Here is a 20,421-nt window from a genome sequence, read left to right as displayed (position 1 = left end):
CAATACTCAGTCATCTTTATTCCTCTCCAAGTGAAGACAGAAACGAGTTAGAATAGAAATGTATAGATAGAAAAGCAGTTGTAATGCTTCTCATTGGAGTACTATCATGATACATGCTTTTATCTTTGGTTAACAGGACCATCTGACCATCAACAACCTCTCATTTACATTTTTACGTATTGTTAATTTTATTTAGTTAGTAAATGTGTGGACGAGTGATATTTATGGAAGGTTGTTTCCATCATGGAATAAAAATAATAAAGGCAAGTCACCTCACAAGTCTGATATTTTCTTGCATTGCGAGTTTATTTCACGCAATCATGACTTTATAACTCGCAACTGATATTTCTAAGCTAGCAATTGCGAGAGAAAAAAAAATCTGAATTGTGAGATAAATAGTCACAGTTAACTCTCTTTTTTTTTTCATGGCGGAAACAAACTTCCATAGATACTTCTATAGCCATGACATTAATACAGAAGCATATTGCAGTCAGTTATAATGCTTATTGTGTAGTTTCAAGTTCTACCAGCAGGTGCTTATGGGACAAAAGTCTTTTTATCCGGAATCATATGTATTTTATTTATTAAGTCTCTCGTATTACTCATGTTACATGATTTGCATAATATGCAGATTAGAACGTTCACCGTGTCATCGCTCTACCTTCCATTCAGGCTGTCAGAATCACTAACTAGTTTTACAAGTACGCCGTTAAAGAAGCACACTTTTATGAATAGCCATTCAATTTTTGTGGGCAAAATGTTGCTTCTCTTTAATTTGCTCTCGGTGATCTTCATTTTACTCCTCCACGGTAAGACTAAGATTTGTTATAATCTATTTTCTGGTGTTGCATGGATTTCTGTGACCACAAACCTATATTAGGCGCCAGGGCCTGAAGTTAACTTTTTTGGCCACCAGCCACTGTGGCAGGTGGATATCAAAATTCACCTGCCACAGAGACTTTTTACCAGCCATTTTTTTTTTTTTTGCCTCATTTTCTTGACAGAAGTTATTAACGAAATCAATATAAGTAATAATAACTCTTAGAATATACATTTAAAAAAAATCTTTTTATTCATTGATTTTGACACACACGCACAACAGATCTATAGACCTACCGCAGCTCGTATGTAACGTTAAACAAATCACCCGCGGCTGTGTTGATGGCTGATTTAGTCACGTAGACAGCTAGGTCCTGACAGCTTTTAGTTACAGCGTTCAGGAACCGTTAAGCAGAACTAAATTAATATTATTACTGGTAAAGTTACCGGGTACCGGACATTTTCTCACCGGTTCCCAACTCCCAACATGTACTACAGTTGCACACGCACACATCTGTGCAACTGTCATTGTTCTGGAGCCTACGTCAGCGTTACATTATCTCATCCCATCTCACCAACAGTTCAATACTGGCACATCCAAACGTAGTCAGAAAAGGGCCTCATCTTCTTTCTGATCGCATGAACGTTACGAAACAACAGTCGCTGTCATAAATCAGCCGCTCACGAACCTTGCCGTTGTCGCCAATTGACCACTTTGTATTAAAATGTATTCTTTTACTTTTCTTTGACTCATCCTCATCTTTTTGTTGGTTGCTTGTTTCAGCTGGCCTTTTTACCCCAGTAATGTGCCGCCACATTATAGCTAAGGTCCAACGCAATGAAAATGAAAACGTAAAAAAAAAACCTAATGCATCACTCAATTCTCATTGGCTACCCACCAATGTGGCAGGTAGATTGACAGTGTTACCCGCCAATAGCAAAATTCACCCGCATTTGGCAGGTGGTCGGGTGTTAATTTCAGGCCCTGTTAGGCGCTGTAGTTATAGCAGGATTATTATAGGGTTGAGAATTGAGATTATGTCATAGAATTGCATCATAAAATGCATGTTATTTTTGAAATTAGTAGCCTATACTGTCCTGAATAAGATATTTTACATAAATTATGTATACATATAGTCCACAAGACAAAAAAACAAAAAATGACCCCGTTTACATATGGTTTGTTAATACTGTGCGGTTCAACCTGGATGATCCACGATTGTTTTCTTGTTTTGTGATGGTTGTTCTTGAGTCCCTTGTTTGTTCTGAACAGTTAAACTTCATGTTATTCAGATTTTTTTTTTTCCAGCATCTTTTGCATATTCAAACCCTTTCCATCAGTGACTGTATGATTATGAGATCCATCTTTTCACACTGGGGACAATTGAGGGACTCAAACACAACTACTACAAAAGCTGCAAACCTTCACTGATACTCCAGAAGTAAACAAGATGCATTAAGAACCAGGGGGATAAACATTTGAACAGGATGAAGATATACCAAATTTTTCTCATTTTCTTTGAATGTCATTTTTTTTTTTTTCATTTAGTTCTGTCCTTCGGAAGCAATATAAGATAGATACATGTCTCCCAGAAGACAAATTAAAGTCCCCGTGAACCGGAAGTTGCAAACGACTTTTCTACAGTGTTGTGACGTATTTCCGAGAGAAACGGAATACTAAATGAGGCAAACTAGTGGGCGTGGCTTTTTTTCCAACTAGCACCTGATTGGATCCAGAAAAGTAGGTGTTTTCATTCAGCCTGTCTACTGTCAGTTGGAGGGGCGTGGTTACGGATGTTAAGCAGACACCCAAACCGTTAAACCTACGTCATCAGGGAAGTTTCCTCCAATGCAGAGGGGAGGGGAAATTTCAGATTTTGATTAAAGATTACGAAGCCAAACAATTTTTTTGTGTGGATTGACTTGCATGGATTAATTGTTCACCACAAAACGATCAATTTAGGCAAACAAAGTAAGTATGGTCAATTTTGAATTCATGGGGACTTTAAGGACACAAAATACCTTTATCTGCACATCAAGACGTTTACAGTCCTGGCTCATAATGTATCATGTTTACTTCTGTATCAGTGAATGTTTGCAGCTTTTGTAAAATAGTTGTTCAAATATGTCAGAATCCAGACATATTTTTCGACTTAAAATCTTTATGATCTGCAGAAAAACATTTTCACAGCCCTATTGTATAATTGCATTTAGCTTATGTTTCTTCTTCAGGAGCTTCAGGCATTGATACAGACAGTGTGTCAGTGACGGAGGGAGATTCAGTCACTCTAAACACTGGTGTTCAAACAAACCAACAAGAAGAGATTAAATGGTATTATAATGACACTCTCATTGCTCACATCAGTGGGAATCTCAGCGTTATCTGTACAGATGTTCAGTGTAATGAAGGCACTGAGAGATTCAGAGACAGACTGAAGCTGGATCATCAGACTGGATCTCTCACCATCACACACACCAGAAACACAGACTCTGGAGAATATAAACTACAGATGATCTTCAACAACAGCAACTTCAGCATCACTAGAGTGAAGAGATTCAGTGTTTCTGTCATTGGTGAGAATACAAGTTAATCATTCATTGTATTTTCCATTGAGGAATGAAAAAAAGGTTAATATTTTTAAATCAACTCAATGTTGAGTTGTTGACTTTTTTGAGCTTTGCCCAATAACACTTTGACTAGTGGTATTAACTAAATACTTTAAAAAATGCATAATATTAGTTTTCCAGTGAAAGCTGCTGTTTCCTGTTGATACAGCTGATGGTCAATATAGAAGGGTCTAAAGTTAAAAAAATATTAAGTCCTGGATAGATTATCATTCACAATCATGACTGTTTCTCTGTAGATGTTCCAGGTTCAGGTGTGTCTTCAGAAGCTGGAGCAGGAATAGTGTTTGGTGGTGTTGTTGTTGGTGTTGTGCTGGTTTATGCTGCTGGTGCTGGTGTGATTTACTACCGTCGCAGACAGAGACATATAGCAGTACCACTGAATGTAAGTATTACATACAGCCGATTTAACAAGATATAAGAGATGTACAGTGCATACAAGAACAGTGGTATGATTACATTTGATTTTAATATTTAATAATACATTTAATTATTATTAAATCATCAAAAACACATAACTCCCAAATAATACAAAATAAAAACAAAACGCTAGTGAAAAAAAGGCTAGTGTCTTAATGGTCAGTTCAAGAATGTTAGATGCGATATTGAAATCATAATATACTGTAATATTGTATTACTGTATTACAGAAGGTTTGATTCAATTTATGATAATGGGCCTCATTTATGAAACGTGTGTAGCCACAGATTTGATCTTAGAGTATGTGTACGCTAAATCCACACTGATGTTCATATTTAGAAAAAAAAGTATTTTTGAAGTGGAAATTTACTTTTTCTTCAGGCAGAGAGTCAGAAAACTGCAGGTAATTGGAAATATAATAAATCTTGCTGCTCACCGTTCTCAAGTAAAAGTTTTTGACGTTGACGGTGCTCTTTTATATGTTAATGACATTATTACAAGACAAAAGCCATTCAGCGGTGCACAAATTTAAATTTTTTAATTTCACATCTGGAAGAAAGGCCTACTTATGTTGTTTGTGCGTGCGTGCGTTCATTCTCTGAATCACATTGATAACATTTGATAAACGCTCGTTAGATCAAATGCACAACGGTTTCTACGCAGCATTTTATAAATGAGGGCCATTTAATATTTAGGGAGAGAAAACCTCTGAGGGGGTGGATAAGACACATGCCTTTGGTGGGAGAGACCCGGGTTCGAATCCATTATGAGACATCAATTTGTCCCTGAGCAAGACACTTAACCCCTAGTGTCTCCAGAGGCGTGCGTCCTCTGACATATATAGCAATTGTAAGTCGCTTTGGATAAAAGCGTCAGCTAAATATAGTATCAATTGTATTACTTTAAAGGTGAAATTACGTACACTTTTCACCAGATGTAATATAAATATATGGTGTCCCCAGAATTTGTCTGAGAAATTTCAGCTCAAAATACCCCATAGATCATTTATTATAGCTGGTCAAATTTGCCCCTTTTTGGGTGTGAGCAAAAACGCCCCATTTTTGTGTGTGTCTCTTTAAATGCAAATGAGCTGCTGCTCCCGCCTCTGTGACTCAGGAAGAGGTTGTAACTTTTAGATGAACCTGGATGTTTCTGGATGGTTAGTGGAGACATTTATGTAGTTGTGGTGGAGTTACATTGATTCATCTGCGGGATTTCCGTTCTGGGTTGTCACTTTTCAGTTTCTGGGATGCTCCGGAGACCCGATTATACTTAAAGTCCCTGTAAAGTCAAAATTAAGTATGTGTTTTGAGTTTGTCACACCACAGAAAAATGTGTTATTAGTCACCCAGCCAAATTTGAATGATAAAAAAAGCCAGCAAGTACATAAAATAAGCTATCAAAATCTTGAAAAAATGAGCAGTAATCTCTGCTCTCAAACGCTGGGGGCGTGTCCACTGGCTGCGCTGAAACCACGCCCACTCGCGGGAAAGCTGCCGTCGTCGACTCGCCTCACTCAACTCTACAGCCGGAATGGATGCTCGCACGGTGGGCACGCACTGCCGAATGGCACCAGTTGTCGGCGCGACGGGAGGATGAAGGCTGAGGCGGGAGTCGGTTCGGCCCCATTCACCAGTAACAGCGGATTATCAGTGAATCCCAGACAGTTATCTCCGACGAAAGTTTATAAAACTATCCAGTTTAAAATGATCACTTACAGAGGTGGGTTTTGGCGGTGATCCTCAGCTCTCCATCAAGGTGGCTCTTAACAAAATTAATCCACTTCTTCTTGATGTAATCGTTTTTCGGAAATTTAAACAAGGACACCGATCTGTTTTGTACGTGATCCGGTGATCGCATCCAGGTAGTACGCATTTCCGTGACGAAGGCATAGCTAGTAGCTAGCAATCTGTAGGCTGTGTTACTAATAATAGTACTGACAGTAACTCGCGATTGAGCGGCAAACTGATGTGAATGTGCTCTATAATATTGTTAGGAGCGGCCAGCCTCAGTGGCCTCAGAGCGTCATCAAGTAGGGGCGTGTCCAGGAGCTCAAGGGCTCCAGTGCGTCATCGAGCCCTGTTTTAGCCCCGCCCAGAAAATCCGTAAAATATCAATGGTGAAAAACTGTTTAACGATCTAACTCCACAATTCAGTACTTCACAGTTCACAGTCTTTGTAATATGTTTTAGCAATACATTTCTAACATTTATAATGTGTTTAGAATTTTTTTTTTAAATTGCCTTTACAGGGACTTTAAACACGGAAAAAGTCAGATTTTCATGATATGTTTAACCATCTGTGAATCTTTGTTTTCCTAGGATAATGGCTTGTGATAACTCACCACGTGACCTGACTGACATTACTTTGAAAAGGAGGATTCCTACAATCAGACTCAGACTGAGGCAGCCAATAAAACAATGTAACATCATTTATAATTTTGATACTTTCATTGAAAGAGACACTGAAGATAATTAGGAAATGATGGAGAGAATATCAGCTGAAACTCTCATCGCTCACAGAGTAATTGTGTCTCGATTCCAGGATTTCAATAATCAGTTCCAATACCAGTCAAAGTTCACTTATTACCAATTTAAATATCACATTAAAAACGAATTTGATGTATGTTTATTTTAGTGATTTAAATGATAAATTAAGAGACACATAAATTTCTGTGAAATACTATTGATATTTGAAATCAATACTACAACCAAAACCTGCCTAGATTTTATTGGTGCAGCATTTGCAAAACAATGCCATTTTTATAGCAATTAAATCATAGTATGTCTTCATACGTTTGGTAGATATATCTTTATCTTCATTGTTAAAATGTGCAAAAATGGGTCACAATGAAATTCAGATATTATATGAGGTGCTGATTAGTTCTTTCATATTATTTGTTGTCATGTGAGGAGGAAGATGAAGAGACATGTTATTTGTTATTATGGTTTTTTTTATCTTGTCTCATTCAGTTTTGGTCATGAATTATTATATTCAGTCATGTTTGTCAAGCATCTCGTGTCTCTTTCAGTTCTATTGTGTTCAGCTGGGTTTTTATGAGTGTTATTGTGTTTTAAACTCATGACATTATTGTATTTTGCTGATATGTAGAATATTATCACTGTTTGATGGAAATGATTTGGCTAGTGTAGTCTTCAGCTATAGCTGACTTTGTTCCTTTTTTGGATGGTGTCTTTTGAATGGTGCTCATTTTAAATATGTAAATATGCTCAATAGAGTCTATTTTATTTTAAGTGTCAAACCAAATAAATGCTAAACTCCTCAGGCCTGTACCTCAGATTTAACCATCAATTAATAAGTGGACACAAATGCTTCAGTTTTCTAACACTAAAGGTTTTCAGTACACAGTTTTTTTTTTTAGTAAGAATATATTTATAGACTATTTCTCTTTCTGTTTTCCTTAACTTTACATCAGCCAAGCGGGAAAAGTGCCTTAAAACCCACAATACTTTTTTCATTTCTGAAACAAGGATATGAACTTGAAATATCTTTGTGTGTTTAGCTATTTGATGAATATTATAAAAAATATATGATTCACTCATAACAGCTGGAATTTATGTCTCCCAAATATTTGTGCATGTTGTCAGAAAAAATCGTGGATTAAGATAACATTTAATCATCAGATTATAAATTATTTCACCTTCACCAACAGTTATGCACTGTTTAAAAAAAAGGTGTATACTGTAGGGATGGTAAGATTCACCGATTCGCATCGGTGCATCGGCATAAAAGCTAACGATGCGATGCATCGATTTAAATAAGTGTGCATCGGATACAAGTTGGCATTTGTATCGCGATGCATCGTTTCTAACATCTGCATCGGTAAAAAAACGATTTATTCTAATATAATTATTAGTAGATGCGCTATACTTTTAATATTTTGAAAGTGACCAATATTTTATTATGTAACTGCTGCGTTCACACCGAACGCAAATTGAGCGTCTGTAGTAGCGAGTGATTTATATGTCAAGTCAATGTAAAGACGCGTTGACGCGGGTCTGGAGGTCCTGCGGCGCGAGACGCGTTTAGCGCGGTGCGATGGACGCGATTTCGCCTCATTCGCGCGTCCAGGTCGACTAGATTGATTTCTCCTTTCTGAACTGTTGCTCAAGTGCGTTCTCTCATCATGACTGCTGCAGCTGCTACGTGAATATGACGTATCACAACACTACGGAGTGCGAGGCGTGTCCTGAGAGTCACCTAGGCTACCTACTAGGACATTTAAGTTAATCTGGTTTACAGCAGCCTGTGACTGCCAATAATAGTTTTTCTATATATATATATATATATATATATATATATATATATATATATATATATATATATATTACATTTGAATACAGTTATGAAAGACCTGTTTGTGAAAGGTTTTTATTTTATTTTTTTATTGTTTATGTTAAAACAGCACCTGCTTTTATTTAATCTTTTGGTTTTGTGAAAAAAGATGAAAGAACCATGCGTTAAAAGTCAGATGGCACTTAAGCTATTTTATGATTTGCTGTATGTCTGAATAAAAGAAAGAAAAATGTTGACTATCTATACCATATTGAATTGCATAGCATCATATTTTGCTCCATTGCATCGTATTACATTGAATCGCATCGCGTTGAATCGAATCGAAATCGGATCGCACCGCATCGTAATAGTAGTGAATCGTATTGCATCGCATCGGTAGCTGCTTATATGTATCTTTAATGTATCGTATCGTTGGCTATGCATCGAGATGCGTATCGCATCGGCCTCAGCTATGGAGATGCACATCCCTAGTATACTGGCAGTGTTGATTAATCCATAAAGGTGATGATACACAGGGCAACTTTTTGAGCAATGTTGCTGGGCAATCTTGCCGAGCGATTGTTGCTTGGGCACTTTCCCATTGAAAATGGGCAATACATTTCTATCTGGATAATTTAGATCGGTCGTGGGCCCTGTGTCTCATCTGGTTGCCCGTTGACGGCAACATTGCCCAGCAACATTGCTCAAAAAGTTGCCCTGTGTATCATCACCTTAAGGGAACTAAATTTTCTCTGCTAAAGGTTGAGCCTCATTTTTCAAGGCAGGATCTGTTGACTTTTCTTTTACCTCCAGTAACAGATACCTCTGGTATCTAATGGCTTCTACAATGTCTTCACGGCTCTCTCTCTGGTCTCTTCCCGTGACTGTAGTGTAATAGATATGGCTTTTTAATACAGACCATCAACAACCAAGTTCAAAGTATGTGCTGTACATGACACAAGCAATGGGGTTTATTGCCAGCAATATAAAAACAGACCCACAAGAATATAGGCTACATAATTGAATGTTCTAGTATACGTTAGCCAGCAAGCTTGCTAGTTAGTCTTAGCCTCTTACAGCCTGTTTACACCAAGAACAATATAACTATAATGATATAGTTTTAAAAATAAAAGAATAGCTGAGTCAGCACGACTATAAATAAAGATGAAGATATAGAGGAACAATCTAATTAGGATCACTTTCAGATTTTTTTTCCTGTTGACACACTGAGAGCCAATCAGAATCCATTTCGTATTTTAATGTCTCGCGCATTTAAAATGACGGCGACATTGCGGAAACTTTAAATGGATCCACCACCGTTTGACAAGTCAACCCAAGTATACTTTAAATAAAATATATGGAAAGCAATCTGTCATACCATTGGAATTAATGGTGAGAACTAATAACAGATTAACAGGGTATTATTCGGGCGGTGTATCGACTAACATGTCCTTACTTCCTTTGCATTTGCAGTTGTGTTGTTTTATTCCACTTCACAATTGACAAACTTAAAGGTACAATATGCAGGATTTTTCGCGATTTTCCCACGAATATAAAGGAATAAGGACATTTCATTCTACCGAACTACACGCAAGTGCTGAATTAATACTTACACAGGTCAGTTTATTAGACGAGTTTTAAACTTGAGGTAACACAGCGTTGTTTCACTTGCTCTAACAGTTACACTATCACACTAAACTACATTTGAGTGTGTTGAATGTTTGTTGGCTGTATGAGACTAACTAAGCTAACGTTAGATCAACATTAAATTAACATACAGATCATATTCTAACATTTCATCATGTTGAACTAAAAATCATTGATTAGTTTTATGTACATTTGCTCTGTCAACGTTAGTCGCGGACGTGGAGCTCTCGGCATCTCGAAAGATTTTGTCTCAAAGTCTGCTTGCCATGGTCCATAATGTATGAACAAAACAACAACAGCGTGAGCGTCCTGCTCGGTATAACGGGCATAACCTGGTTGTCCACGTCTGTTGCCATGGTTACTATGGCAGTACGAGGTCAAACCGGCGGAAACCGAGGGTAACGCGGATATGACGTCATTGACTGGCGACTCCTCACCCCGGCTCACACGCCCCGTTTCCTTGGTTGAAATTGCAATTTTCTCACGATTTACAAAAGTTGGAAACATTTGGGATATTGTAAAGTAATCAATTGAACAAAATATATAACATTGGCCTAGTGGTTTTTGGATATTTTACTGCAAAATTCGTACATATCGTACCTTTAATTCACTGTTAGATCAGTTCGATAACACGAGCTAGATTCACTGGAAACAGAATAATGAGAACATATGTTACCGCCGTGTGAATTCAACAAGGACAGCAAAAACATGTCGTGTTTTACACACTTTGAAACCGCAGTTTAGAATAAACAGACGATGTATCATGAGCACGCATGATGATGCAGGCAGTCCAACAATACATCTTCAACTATTACGTTTATTTTTCTTTGATCAACTCTGTTTTCATAAACATATGACTATTTTAATCTAAAGTGCTAAAAGAATGTTAATTGGCATAAATCATTTTACTCAATAGGCTCTAAGTGGAGAGGCGCACATTGGTCACGAGAGGGCGCCCTTGCTATGAAAAAAACGTCTCAGGTTACTACTGTAACCATAGTTCCCTGAGAAAGGGAACGAGACGATGCGTCACTTGACGCCTTGGGAACGCCCCCAGCGTGAATGCGTCTGAGCATCAATGTCAACTAGTCCAATGGAAAGAATGAGCGTCACGGGCGGGTGACGTCATGACCAGGAAGGGATAAAGGCTCACCCGGTGAAACGCGGCATTAGCTTCAAAAAGTCGAAGCAAGCCGATCACAGGGAAGCAGGAAGTATGGCAGGGTGACGCATCGTCTCGTTCCCTTTCTCAGGGAACTATGGTTACAGTAGTAACCTGAGACGTTCCCTTTCGAGGGAACTCGCGATGCGTCACTTGACGCCTTGGGAACGAGAATACCCAAAACGCCAGAATTCCAAGTACCTGAGTGTCAGTCTGTTGAAACTAAGCACTAAGCACCTGAGAACCTGGGGCAGCATCCAGGTCTAAGCTGTAAAACCTAACGAATGTGAGCGGTGAGGACCAGCCTGCCGCATCACAAACGTCTTGAAGAGAAACTCCAAATAATAAGGCTTTAGAGGCCGCCATACCCCTCGTAGAGTGAGCTCTGACCACCAAAGGACACGGCAGGTCAGAGTACTCGTATGCAAGTGAAATAGCCTCAACTATCCACTTACTAACCGTCTGTTTAGAAGCAGGAAGACCCTTCTTAGGTGATCCAAAGCAAATAAATAACTGGTCGGACTTCCTCATTGAAGATGTCCGATGAACATAAGTATCCAGTGCTCGCACTGGACACAAGAGGTTCAGCCTTTCCTGGTCCGCAGATGTAAAAGGAGGACAGAAACCTGCAGCACAATAGGCCTCGGAATAATGGTAGGCACCTTTGGAACATATCCATGTTTCGGGTAAGAATGCCTTGGCCATCCCCGGTGCACTCAAGGCAGGAGGGGACCGAAAGGGCCTGAAGGTCTGACTCTAATAGGGACGAAATAGCTAGCAGAAAATAGTCTTAAAAGAAAGGAACTTCTCTGAGACCAAATCTAAGGGCTCGAAGGGAGCCCCAGATAGGCCTTCTAGAACTATTGCAAGGTCCCAAGCCAGCACCCTAGTGCAAGTTGCAGGCCTCAGCCTCAAAGTGCCACGAAGGAAACGAGTGATCAGGGGGTCTCGACCCAAAAATGTACTACCCACCAGGGCGTGGAAAGCCGCAATGGCCGCCACGTATACCTTAAGCGTGGAAGGACACAGACCTGATACAAAGCGTTCTTGCAGAAACTCGAATACTGTGTTTACTGAACAGTTAACCGGATCCCACTGACGCTGGTAACACCAAGAAGTGAAAAACTCTCGAAATAGTGAATATAGTTTCCTCGTAGCGGGAGCTCTGGAGCTTAGAATGGTCTCAACAACCTCGGTTGAGAGACCACTCTCTATGAGTTGGGCCCCCTCAGAGGCCAAACCCACAGTTTCCAAATCCCCTGCCGGGGGTGCAATATTGCATCCCCTGCCTGAGACGGAAGGTCTCTCCTGATCGGGACCTCCAAGGGAGGTCCGTCGAGGAGAAAAATTAGGTCCGCAAACCAAATTCAGCTCGGCCAGGGTGGTGCTACTAAATAGGCTTATTCCATCCTGGCGGAATCACTCCAGAACTCCTGGGAGCAGAGCAACAGGGGGAAATGCGTACAGACGTAGCCTCAGCCACGTCTGCACCATAGCAACCAGCCCCGAGGGGACTGGTTGAGTGAGGGATAACCAGAGTGGACAGTGCGTCGTACTTTTGCTGAGACGAGAACAAATCCACTTCTGCCTGGCCATAAAACTCCCATATTTGCTCCACCGCCTCGGGGTGGAGTCCCCTGGCCTCAGCCCCTGCCTCGACAGGGTGTCTGCTCCAATATTCTGCCCCCCCTGGAATATACACTGCCCTCAGACAGCGTAATTTCCTGAGGGACCAAAATAATAGGCCACCAACGTGTTGTCTGTGGGTCAAGAACCAGAGTTTCCTCCATATAACCAAGGCGCGGGGATACTGCCGCGTGATCTTGATCGTACGGAGTGGGTTTCCCCTCAGGGAGAACCGTCTGGTCCTGAGCCACCACTGTAAAGGTCTCACGTACAGCAGGTCAAAGGGTATCACATTGAACGCTGCTGCCCTGAGGCCCAACAGTCACTGTTTCAGAACAACACATGATGGCCCCTCAGGTCTGGGAGGAGATGTCTCAACGCATTGAAGACGACCATCATCTCTAGGCAATTCATGTGCCAAGCGAGATGATGACTCCTCCCAAGCCCTGAGCTGAGCGGCCTTCCAATACCGCTCCCCAGCCGGTGAGGGAAGCATCTGTCGAGATAGCAACTCGATGGCAAAGAGCTCCCAACACCGAACCCTGGGTTAAGAACCAGTGTTTCCTCCATATAACCAAGGCACGAAGGCAAGGCCGCGTGATCTTGATCATACGAAGTGGGTTTCCCCTCGGGGAGAACCCTCTGGTCCTGCGCCACCACTGCAAAGGTCTCATGTACAGCAGGCCAAAAGGTATCCCGTTGGACGCTACTGCCACAAGACCCAACAGTCTCTCGAACTGTTTTACAGTGCGTGACTGGCCTAGCTTTAGCTCTATGGTGGCTGTCAGGATAGCAGCTACACGAACGGGCAATAGATTGGCCCGCATCGTCACTGAATCCCATACCACACCAAGGAAAGTGGTTCTCTGTACTGGAGAAAGAACACTCTTCTTGGCATTGAGCCTCAACCCCAACATCTGCATATGAGCGAGAACGACACCTCGGTGCCGAACCGCTAACTGTTCTGATTCCGCTAGAATCAGCCAGTCATCTATGCAATTCAGAATGCGTATACACTGCAGCCTGGCGGGGCCAGAGCTGCGTCTATACACTTCGTGAACGTGCGGGGTGATAGAGCTAGACCGAAAGGAAGTGCCTGATACTGGTGTTCTTTGCCCCAAAGAAAACCTCAGGAACCTCCTGTGCTGAGGGAGGATGGAGATATGGAAGTATACGTCTTTTAGATCTATCGTGACAAACCAGTCCTCGGATCTGATTTGAGTCACGATCTGTTTGAGTGTCAGCATCTTGGACTTGAGTTCCAGCACCAAACACTCCAACAGACGAAGATCTAGTATGTGACGCTGCCCTCCATCCTTTTTTGGAACAATGAGATAACGACTGTAAAGACCCGACGCAATGTCGGGTGAGTACACCTGCTCTATAGCTTTCTTTGCTAACAGGGCCTTTACCCCTTGCTCCATTACCAGAGAGATTACCATTACCCATAGAGATATATTTGGCAGAAGCTTCCACGCTGCCAGAAAATCTACCAAGGGAACCAGCCCCTCGAGGCTGGCCTCTGGTGTAATAAAGACAGCCAGTTCGGGGACCTGAAACATACTGGCAGGAACCACCCGAACTGACTGTTTTCGAACCCCCCTCAGAGGGCGCGAGTCCGACGCAACGTCGAGTTGACGCTGCGCCAGAAGCTCGCTGGAGAACGCTGCGCCCCGAAGCACCAAGGGTGGCGGGGTTGGCAGAACGGTCCCCTGAGGGCACAGAGATGGAAAGGGCACCGTATAATGAGGTGTACACCATTCCACCCCGGTTGGGGCTGCCCTCACCGGTCTGACGCCGTGGCGCCAGACCTTTTCTTTTGAGCCGCAGCCTTCTCAGCATGAAGAACGGTCCTCGGATCCGGCTTCTGCTTTGAAGGCTTTGGCTGCTGTGTTGTGTATGAGAAACTAGCCGGCTGGAGCTGCTCACGCCCAGCAGCCCCAGTGGGTTGGACATAGCGAGGGAGAGATTATCTTGTATCTTTCTCCATGATTCCCATCAAATTGAGCCAGAGGTGTCTCTCAGTGACCACATTTATTTGGCTGCCATCCCTGAGAAATAAATCTGAGGCCCGACGGAGTTCTCAAACCCCATCGGGCCAAACTCCCTCACTTCTGTCCAAATACCACAGCAGGTCAGCCTGATATGCTTGCAGCACTGCTATAGTGTGCAAGCAGGCTCGTGCTAGACCCACTGCCATATATGCTTCTCCCACTAGAAAAAAAAAAATAGTTTTCTTTAATGGTTTAGTGAGAGAAGCCGACGCCTTCAGGGACGATACTGAACCGGGAGACATAGCTCGCAAGTGTCTGTACTACCCGGGGTATTGTCCCATAGCCATACTCTCTTAACCCCCAAATATCTGAATATACGTGAATGTGGGGCTAAAAAATGAGTAAGGCTTTTTCCATGATCTAGACAGCTCGCTGTGCAGATCGGGAAAAATGGAAGGCCCCGTGATGGAGGTGGAAAAATAGAGGGAAGGAAACTCGTTCAATTTATTTTAAGGACGAGTGCCCCCTTATTCCTGCTGGCCATTAAATATTTAATTTATCTACAGCCTTAGTAAACACCTCCACCAGCTTATCATTATATATATATATTTTTTATATACATACTTTATACATATACACTTTATTTCATATATAATATGTAAACTATCATATATATATATATATAGGCTATATATAATTCTCATACGCTGGGGAAGAGATGGCAAATCCACTTCCCCCATGATTGTGTACACTTTCAATGCCCAGCACATCTACCTCCTCGGAGGTAGAGCACTGAAGCAATGATTTCTCTCCCCGGGCGGAAGAGACCGCAGCGCGGGCTTCCGAGACCGGAGAGAGAGCACTGGATCACTCGTGGAAAGGGAGGAGATAAGATCCGCGGACCCGTCTCCAACCCCGTAACGAGATCCTATTCGCGATCCACAGGAATGCATTCTCCGCGCTGCCTCGGCAGACGCGTGTCCTGCACCCCGAGGATCGCGAGCCTGGCCACTTTCCTCGAAAAGTGACAGGCGGGAGTGGAGCATGCGAAGCGAAAGCTTCTCACAATGTTGCAATCAGCCCCCTCGGAGGCTGATACCGCATGCTCCACTCCCAAACAAACTACACAAAGCTCGTGTGTGTCCCCACCCGTTAAATAACGCGGGCAGGGAGAAGCACAGAGTTTGTAAAGTTGTTTCGCCATAACTCTTCCCAATAATATCGTAACAGACAACAATAAATAGACAGAGACAGAGTAACACAGATCGCTTGCTGAGACGCAGAAGCTAATGCCGCGTTTCACCGGGTGAGCCTTTATCCCTTCCTGGTCATGACGTCACCCGCCCGTGACGCTCATTCTTTCCATTGGACTAGTTGACATTGATGCTCAGACGCATTCACGCTGGGGGCGTTCCCAAGGCGTCAAGTGACGCATCGCGAGTTCCCTCGAAAGGGAACTCTCGTTCGGCTGCATCCTAGTGAGGCCTAATTTAATACAGCCTAATTTTTCCTCCCATCTCATATTTTTTTCATCAACATCCGTATACCATAAAAGAAAAAGAAAAAAAAGGAACAAAATATATTCTAAATTCTTATAGGTTCCCAATTGGGTGAATGTCTTTCTACAGGTCAGATGTGGCCAAACCCTTAAAATGTGCATGGTATGCTCTGATATATTTCACATTATTGTGGGAAAATAAAACCATAAATATTAAACAAAAACATGAAATTGTGTTATACGAGTCGTAATCACGCAGAACATGAGAACGACAGAATGATAAATATTGCACACTTCTGATTTCATAAAATTTAAATATATTTTATCGTCTGTGCCTTCAAAACAAATTATAAATACACATTTTATTCTTATTAACTGTAAGCGTCTCGCCCACGTCATTGAGAGGAAAGAGGAAGGACTGAATCTCATCTTGTGCTTCATTCAGTTTGTCTCGAGGATTCTAAATAATGTGTCCCACTGTCACCAGTACAAAATCCCACTGCACTATTGGCTTTCATTCATAATTGTTTTTCGATCAAATCAAGAGAGGTCACTTTTTAACTGACCGACTGAATGCCTTGTGAAATGGAATAAGAACAGGAGATACAGATTGAAGACACATGACTGGCCAGCCCGTTCTCATCCCAGCTTGTGACATTTCGTCGAAATCTTACGCACATGGCATCCTTTAGCGTCAATATGAGACGCAGATCCCAAGGCGTCATAACCGTAACCCGACCCCAGACCTAAACCTACCCATAACAGTGCGTGTTATATTGACGCTAAAGGATGCCATGTGCGTAAGATTTCGACGAAATGTCATATGGCGTCACCTATATGACGCCAAAGGATGAGAATGTGTTGGACTGGCAGATGTAATAATTAATCATCTCTGAGAAATGTGTTCCTTTTTTCTCAAGATAACTCAATTGAGCAGAGCTCCTATCAAACTTTTCAATCTGTAAACATAATACATTTAGTGGGACATCTCACTTACCTTAATTTCTGTCCCTGAAACTGAAAGTGCAGTATTTTTCTCTCTTCTCATCTCTGCTTTGGAAATTTGGAATCTAAAAGTAAGCTGTCAAACTGTGGTTTGCTCCATGTTATTACTATATATACTGTGTGAAGTTTGACATGCAGTTTCTTTCTTACGCATATAACACTTACAACTTCTATTTCTGTGAGCCATGCTTAGATTATTTCCATTAACAGGATCGAAATGAATGTGCACATTCACTGTCTCTGTGTGTTTAACAGGCTAAACGGTTTCTCAAATATTCCCCTTGGCTCCATTCCATTGCAGTCAGACACAAATATAAAGTGAACAGAGGATATGTATAGTAGATATTAAGTTTATTTTTCATGTCCACACATTGAGATCACCAAACCATTGGTGAATGTAAGCGAATGTAAGTCGCTTTGGATAAAAAGTTCAGATAAATGTAAATCACTTTACTGTGGAAAAAAAAAAAAAAAACATTTGAAATGTGCATTTTATTTTACCATGTTCTACATCTAAATTCAGAGCTACACTTTTATTATAGCTTTCCCCTTACGCATATCCCAGGCCTTTAGTGACGCGGGACGTTATTCACTACCCTCCTCCTCATCCATTTTTTAAAAGTCAGACATCAACCTTTTTAGTATTCCTCAATCAATTAATTCTAAATATATATATATAACAAGAAAAATAATAAAATAATAAAAGATTGCTTGGTTTCCCATTCATGTTTTGGTAATAATCGTATAGGGTCGCTAACGACCCGAGGTTTGTATGAGTATATATTTTTCTGCACAACAATAATTTAATCTTTGATTACAAAGTGCAATTCACCTTTATGTCACAAGGTAGCAATGTCTGATACACAATGATGAATTGACGTGTCACACAAGCAGAAAACAAAAGAATAGGAAGTATCATCAGCAAAACTTGAAATGGCTCAGTGATTTATTGCAGAGCAAGTACGGAATGCAATCAAATATTACTGTCACTGTCATTTGATGGTGGATCTGGCGAAGAAGCTGTCAGCGATCCAAATATTAATTTTGAAGATGTTGAAAATGATAGTTTTGAAAATATTTTTGAGATGGCGAATATGAGCCAGATGCTGAATGTACTGGGAAATGAGCTCTAATGAGGACAGTGATGATGGTATAAAACATCTGCTCAAATCAAACATTTCCAAGCTCCAAAAGGCAACAAAATATGCTTTATTTTATTCATCTGTAATTGTTACTTGAATATCTGGAGAGTTGTATGTTATTGCGAATGGTAGAGATCCAGAGATATAGATCCGGGTTGCTAAAGATAATGATTGGCGAAATATTCATGCATTTACAGGTTAAGGCATTGCCCACTTTCTTACATTGACTGTGAACAGGACGAATAGATGATTCACATGTTAGTGACACTTCAGTGTGATCATATGCGCTACTTGATCTGACAACCACCAATCTAGAAAACAATCAAATAAACAGTGTGAATCACAACACAATATTTTAGATTAATAAAAAATCTAGATAAGGAGCTCTGGTGTGTAGAAACTGGACTTTTAAACATCATTATGTGTTCCTTTTCAAATATTTGCTAATAACAAATAAGGGCGATGAAATTCCCGTCAACCAGTTAAATTGGCCAAGGTCATGTTTGTACTGTTCAGTGTTTAAAGGTCACGTGAGGTTTACAATAAAAACTCCAGTGATACTGACGGACAACAGTGAAGTCTAAACTCGTGTTTGGAGCAAGTTTCATTACTATTTTCTAAGGTTTGTTCATTATCGTGCTGTTGATTACCGTAAAGCCTTCAGGCAAAAGAAGACTTTTGACAAAATATTAATTTACCCACAACAACAAGGTAAGAGCTTAAGAACTTTACTCAGCAACTATAAGATATACAAGTAATTGGTCTTTAACAAATACAGGAATGCAACGGTGTCTGTATGAAAATGTGCACAGCTGGGATAAAGTAACTAAGATATGTGTAAGATAAGTAAAAATAAAGGAAGGGTCTCAACAGTATTTTCTTAATTAATCACAGCACATAAACTGCTTTATAAGTCGAATGTCAGTAAAGGTGTGTTGATGTGTGTATTGTTCATCAGGTCATGGAGATTCATCAGTCTGCTGTGATTCTGCTGCTGGTCGTGTGTGTGTCGTTCTCCACTCATGCTGTACCAGACGGTTATAAGCATTTCCTCAAGCAGCATGTGTTTGGTGCCATGACTGTACAGAAATGTGACAGTGAGATCCACACGAGAGGAATCGTACAGTCTGACACCACCAATGGCTGCAAAGATATCAACACTTTCATACTAGCAAATAAAAAAGATGTTAATGCAGTTTGTGGTAAAGCAGGAACTCAAAGGGGCAATAACCGTGTGAGTAACAATCCTTTCCCTGTGGTCATTTGTAAATTACACAGTGGGAATACACACCCACACTGTGAATACAGAGGGACCAGATCCACACGTCAGATTGTGGTGAGGTGTGAAGACGGCTGGCCTGTACATTACGCCGAAGACATAATTAATGGATAGATGACAGACTGAAAACAGCTTTACAATAATTTGCTAATCATTTGTTCACTTCTCCTTTTCTGTCTCCCTTTGTTTTTCAATTAGAAAAAACATCAACAATCAGAATCAATCACAAAGCCAAAAATAAAATAGATAAATAAATAATTGACCTCAGTTAGAGGTTAACACGTCATAGTTTAATGAATTCATTGAAGCACAGGTGTACATGTACGTAATTGTATTTGAGCAAAATGGGATTTTTTTTTTTTAATAATTCATGTCCTTTTGAAGAACAGCACACAAGTTCAACTTAGGGTACAATAAAATGAACCTCTCTTTCTTCATGAGACTCTGATATGAACTAGAATATCTTGGAGATGTTTCTCATCATTTACCTTAAATGAGTATAATGTTAAAATAACGTTGTTACTTCTCTAAGTTGATGTTGTATTTTTCACTTCTTCATGCATGTCTCTGTGTGTAATTCTGCTTATAATGTGCAGATTCAGCGAGTCTACTGAATTTAAGCACTCTGTTAACACTTTTTGAGCATTAAAAAACTTTTTAATGGGAGTAGAGAATGAGCAAAAACAGACGAGGGAAGAAAGACACAGATGTTTTTACACCTGTCTGTTATCCTCAATAAAACTTCTCTATACCCTTAAACTCTGATGGATTGACTTGCATCTCAACGTCACAATATCTTGCAACATTGCTGTCATACTCATCACTGTGCAATACTTTTGGGTCCAACAATACTTTAACTGTCTTTCAAAAGGTTCAACCATTTTACTTGTCTGCCATTTCTATTTATTGC

At 40.7% G+C, this 20,421-nt stretch overlaps 2 protein-coding genes and 1 long non-coding RNA gene across 3 annotated transcripts in view; 2 read left to right on the top strand and 1 right to left on the bottom strand.

Annotated features, from left to right (window-relative positions):
* The first annotated feature begins 18,863 nt into the window (after window positions 1-18,863).
* LOC130086933 (ribonuclease-like 3) lies at window positions 18,864-19,861 on the top strand. The gene is made up of 2 exons (XM_056253176.1): window positions 18,864-18,943; window positions 19,191-19,861. Exon 2 carries the CDS (start codon window positions 19,194-19,196, stop codon window positions 19,623-19,625), a length of 432 nt encoding a protein of 143 aa, XP_056109151.1. The 5' UTR covers window positions 18,864-18,943; window positions 19,191-19,193; the 3' UTR covers window positions 19,626-19,861.
* Window positions 18,864-20,421, top strand: part of LOC130086932 (ribonuclease-like 3) — a 153,881-nt gene continuing 152,323 nt past the window's right edge. Inside the window, exon 1 of the mRNA XM_056253174.1 lies at window positions 18,864-18,943. The gene's annotated coding sequence lies outside the window, so the exon portion shown is untranslated. The remainder of the gene's footprint in view (window positions 18,944-20,421) is intronic.
* Window positions 20,072-20,421, bottom strand: part of LOC130086963 (uncharacterized) — an 80,237-nt gene continuing 79,887 nt past the window's right edge. Inside the window, exon 2 of the long non-coding RNA XR_008807298.1 lies at window positions 20,072-20,230. This is a non-coding gene — a long non-coding RNA (uncharacterized LOC130086963). The remainder of the gene's footprint in view (window positions 20,231-20,421) is intronic.

This window comes from Rhinichthys klamathensis, unplaced genomic scaffold (genome assembly GCF_029890125.1).
Source record: "Rhinichthys klamathensis goyatoka isolate OS25496 unplaced genomic scaffold, OSU_Roscu_1.1 h1tg000103l_1, whole genome shotgun sequence".
NCBI classification, from domain to species: domain Eukaryota; kingdom Metazoa; phylum Chordata; class Actinopteri; order Cypriniformes; family Leuciscidae; genus Rhinichthys; species Rhinichthys klamathensis.
Note: the sequence above shows the minus strand (reverse complement) of the source record. Positions and strands in the feature narration are given on the sequence as shown.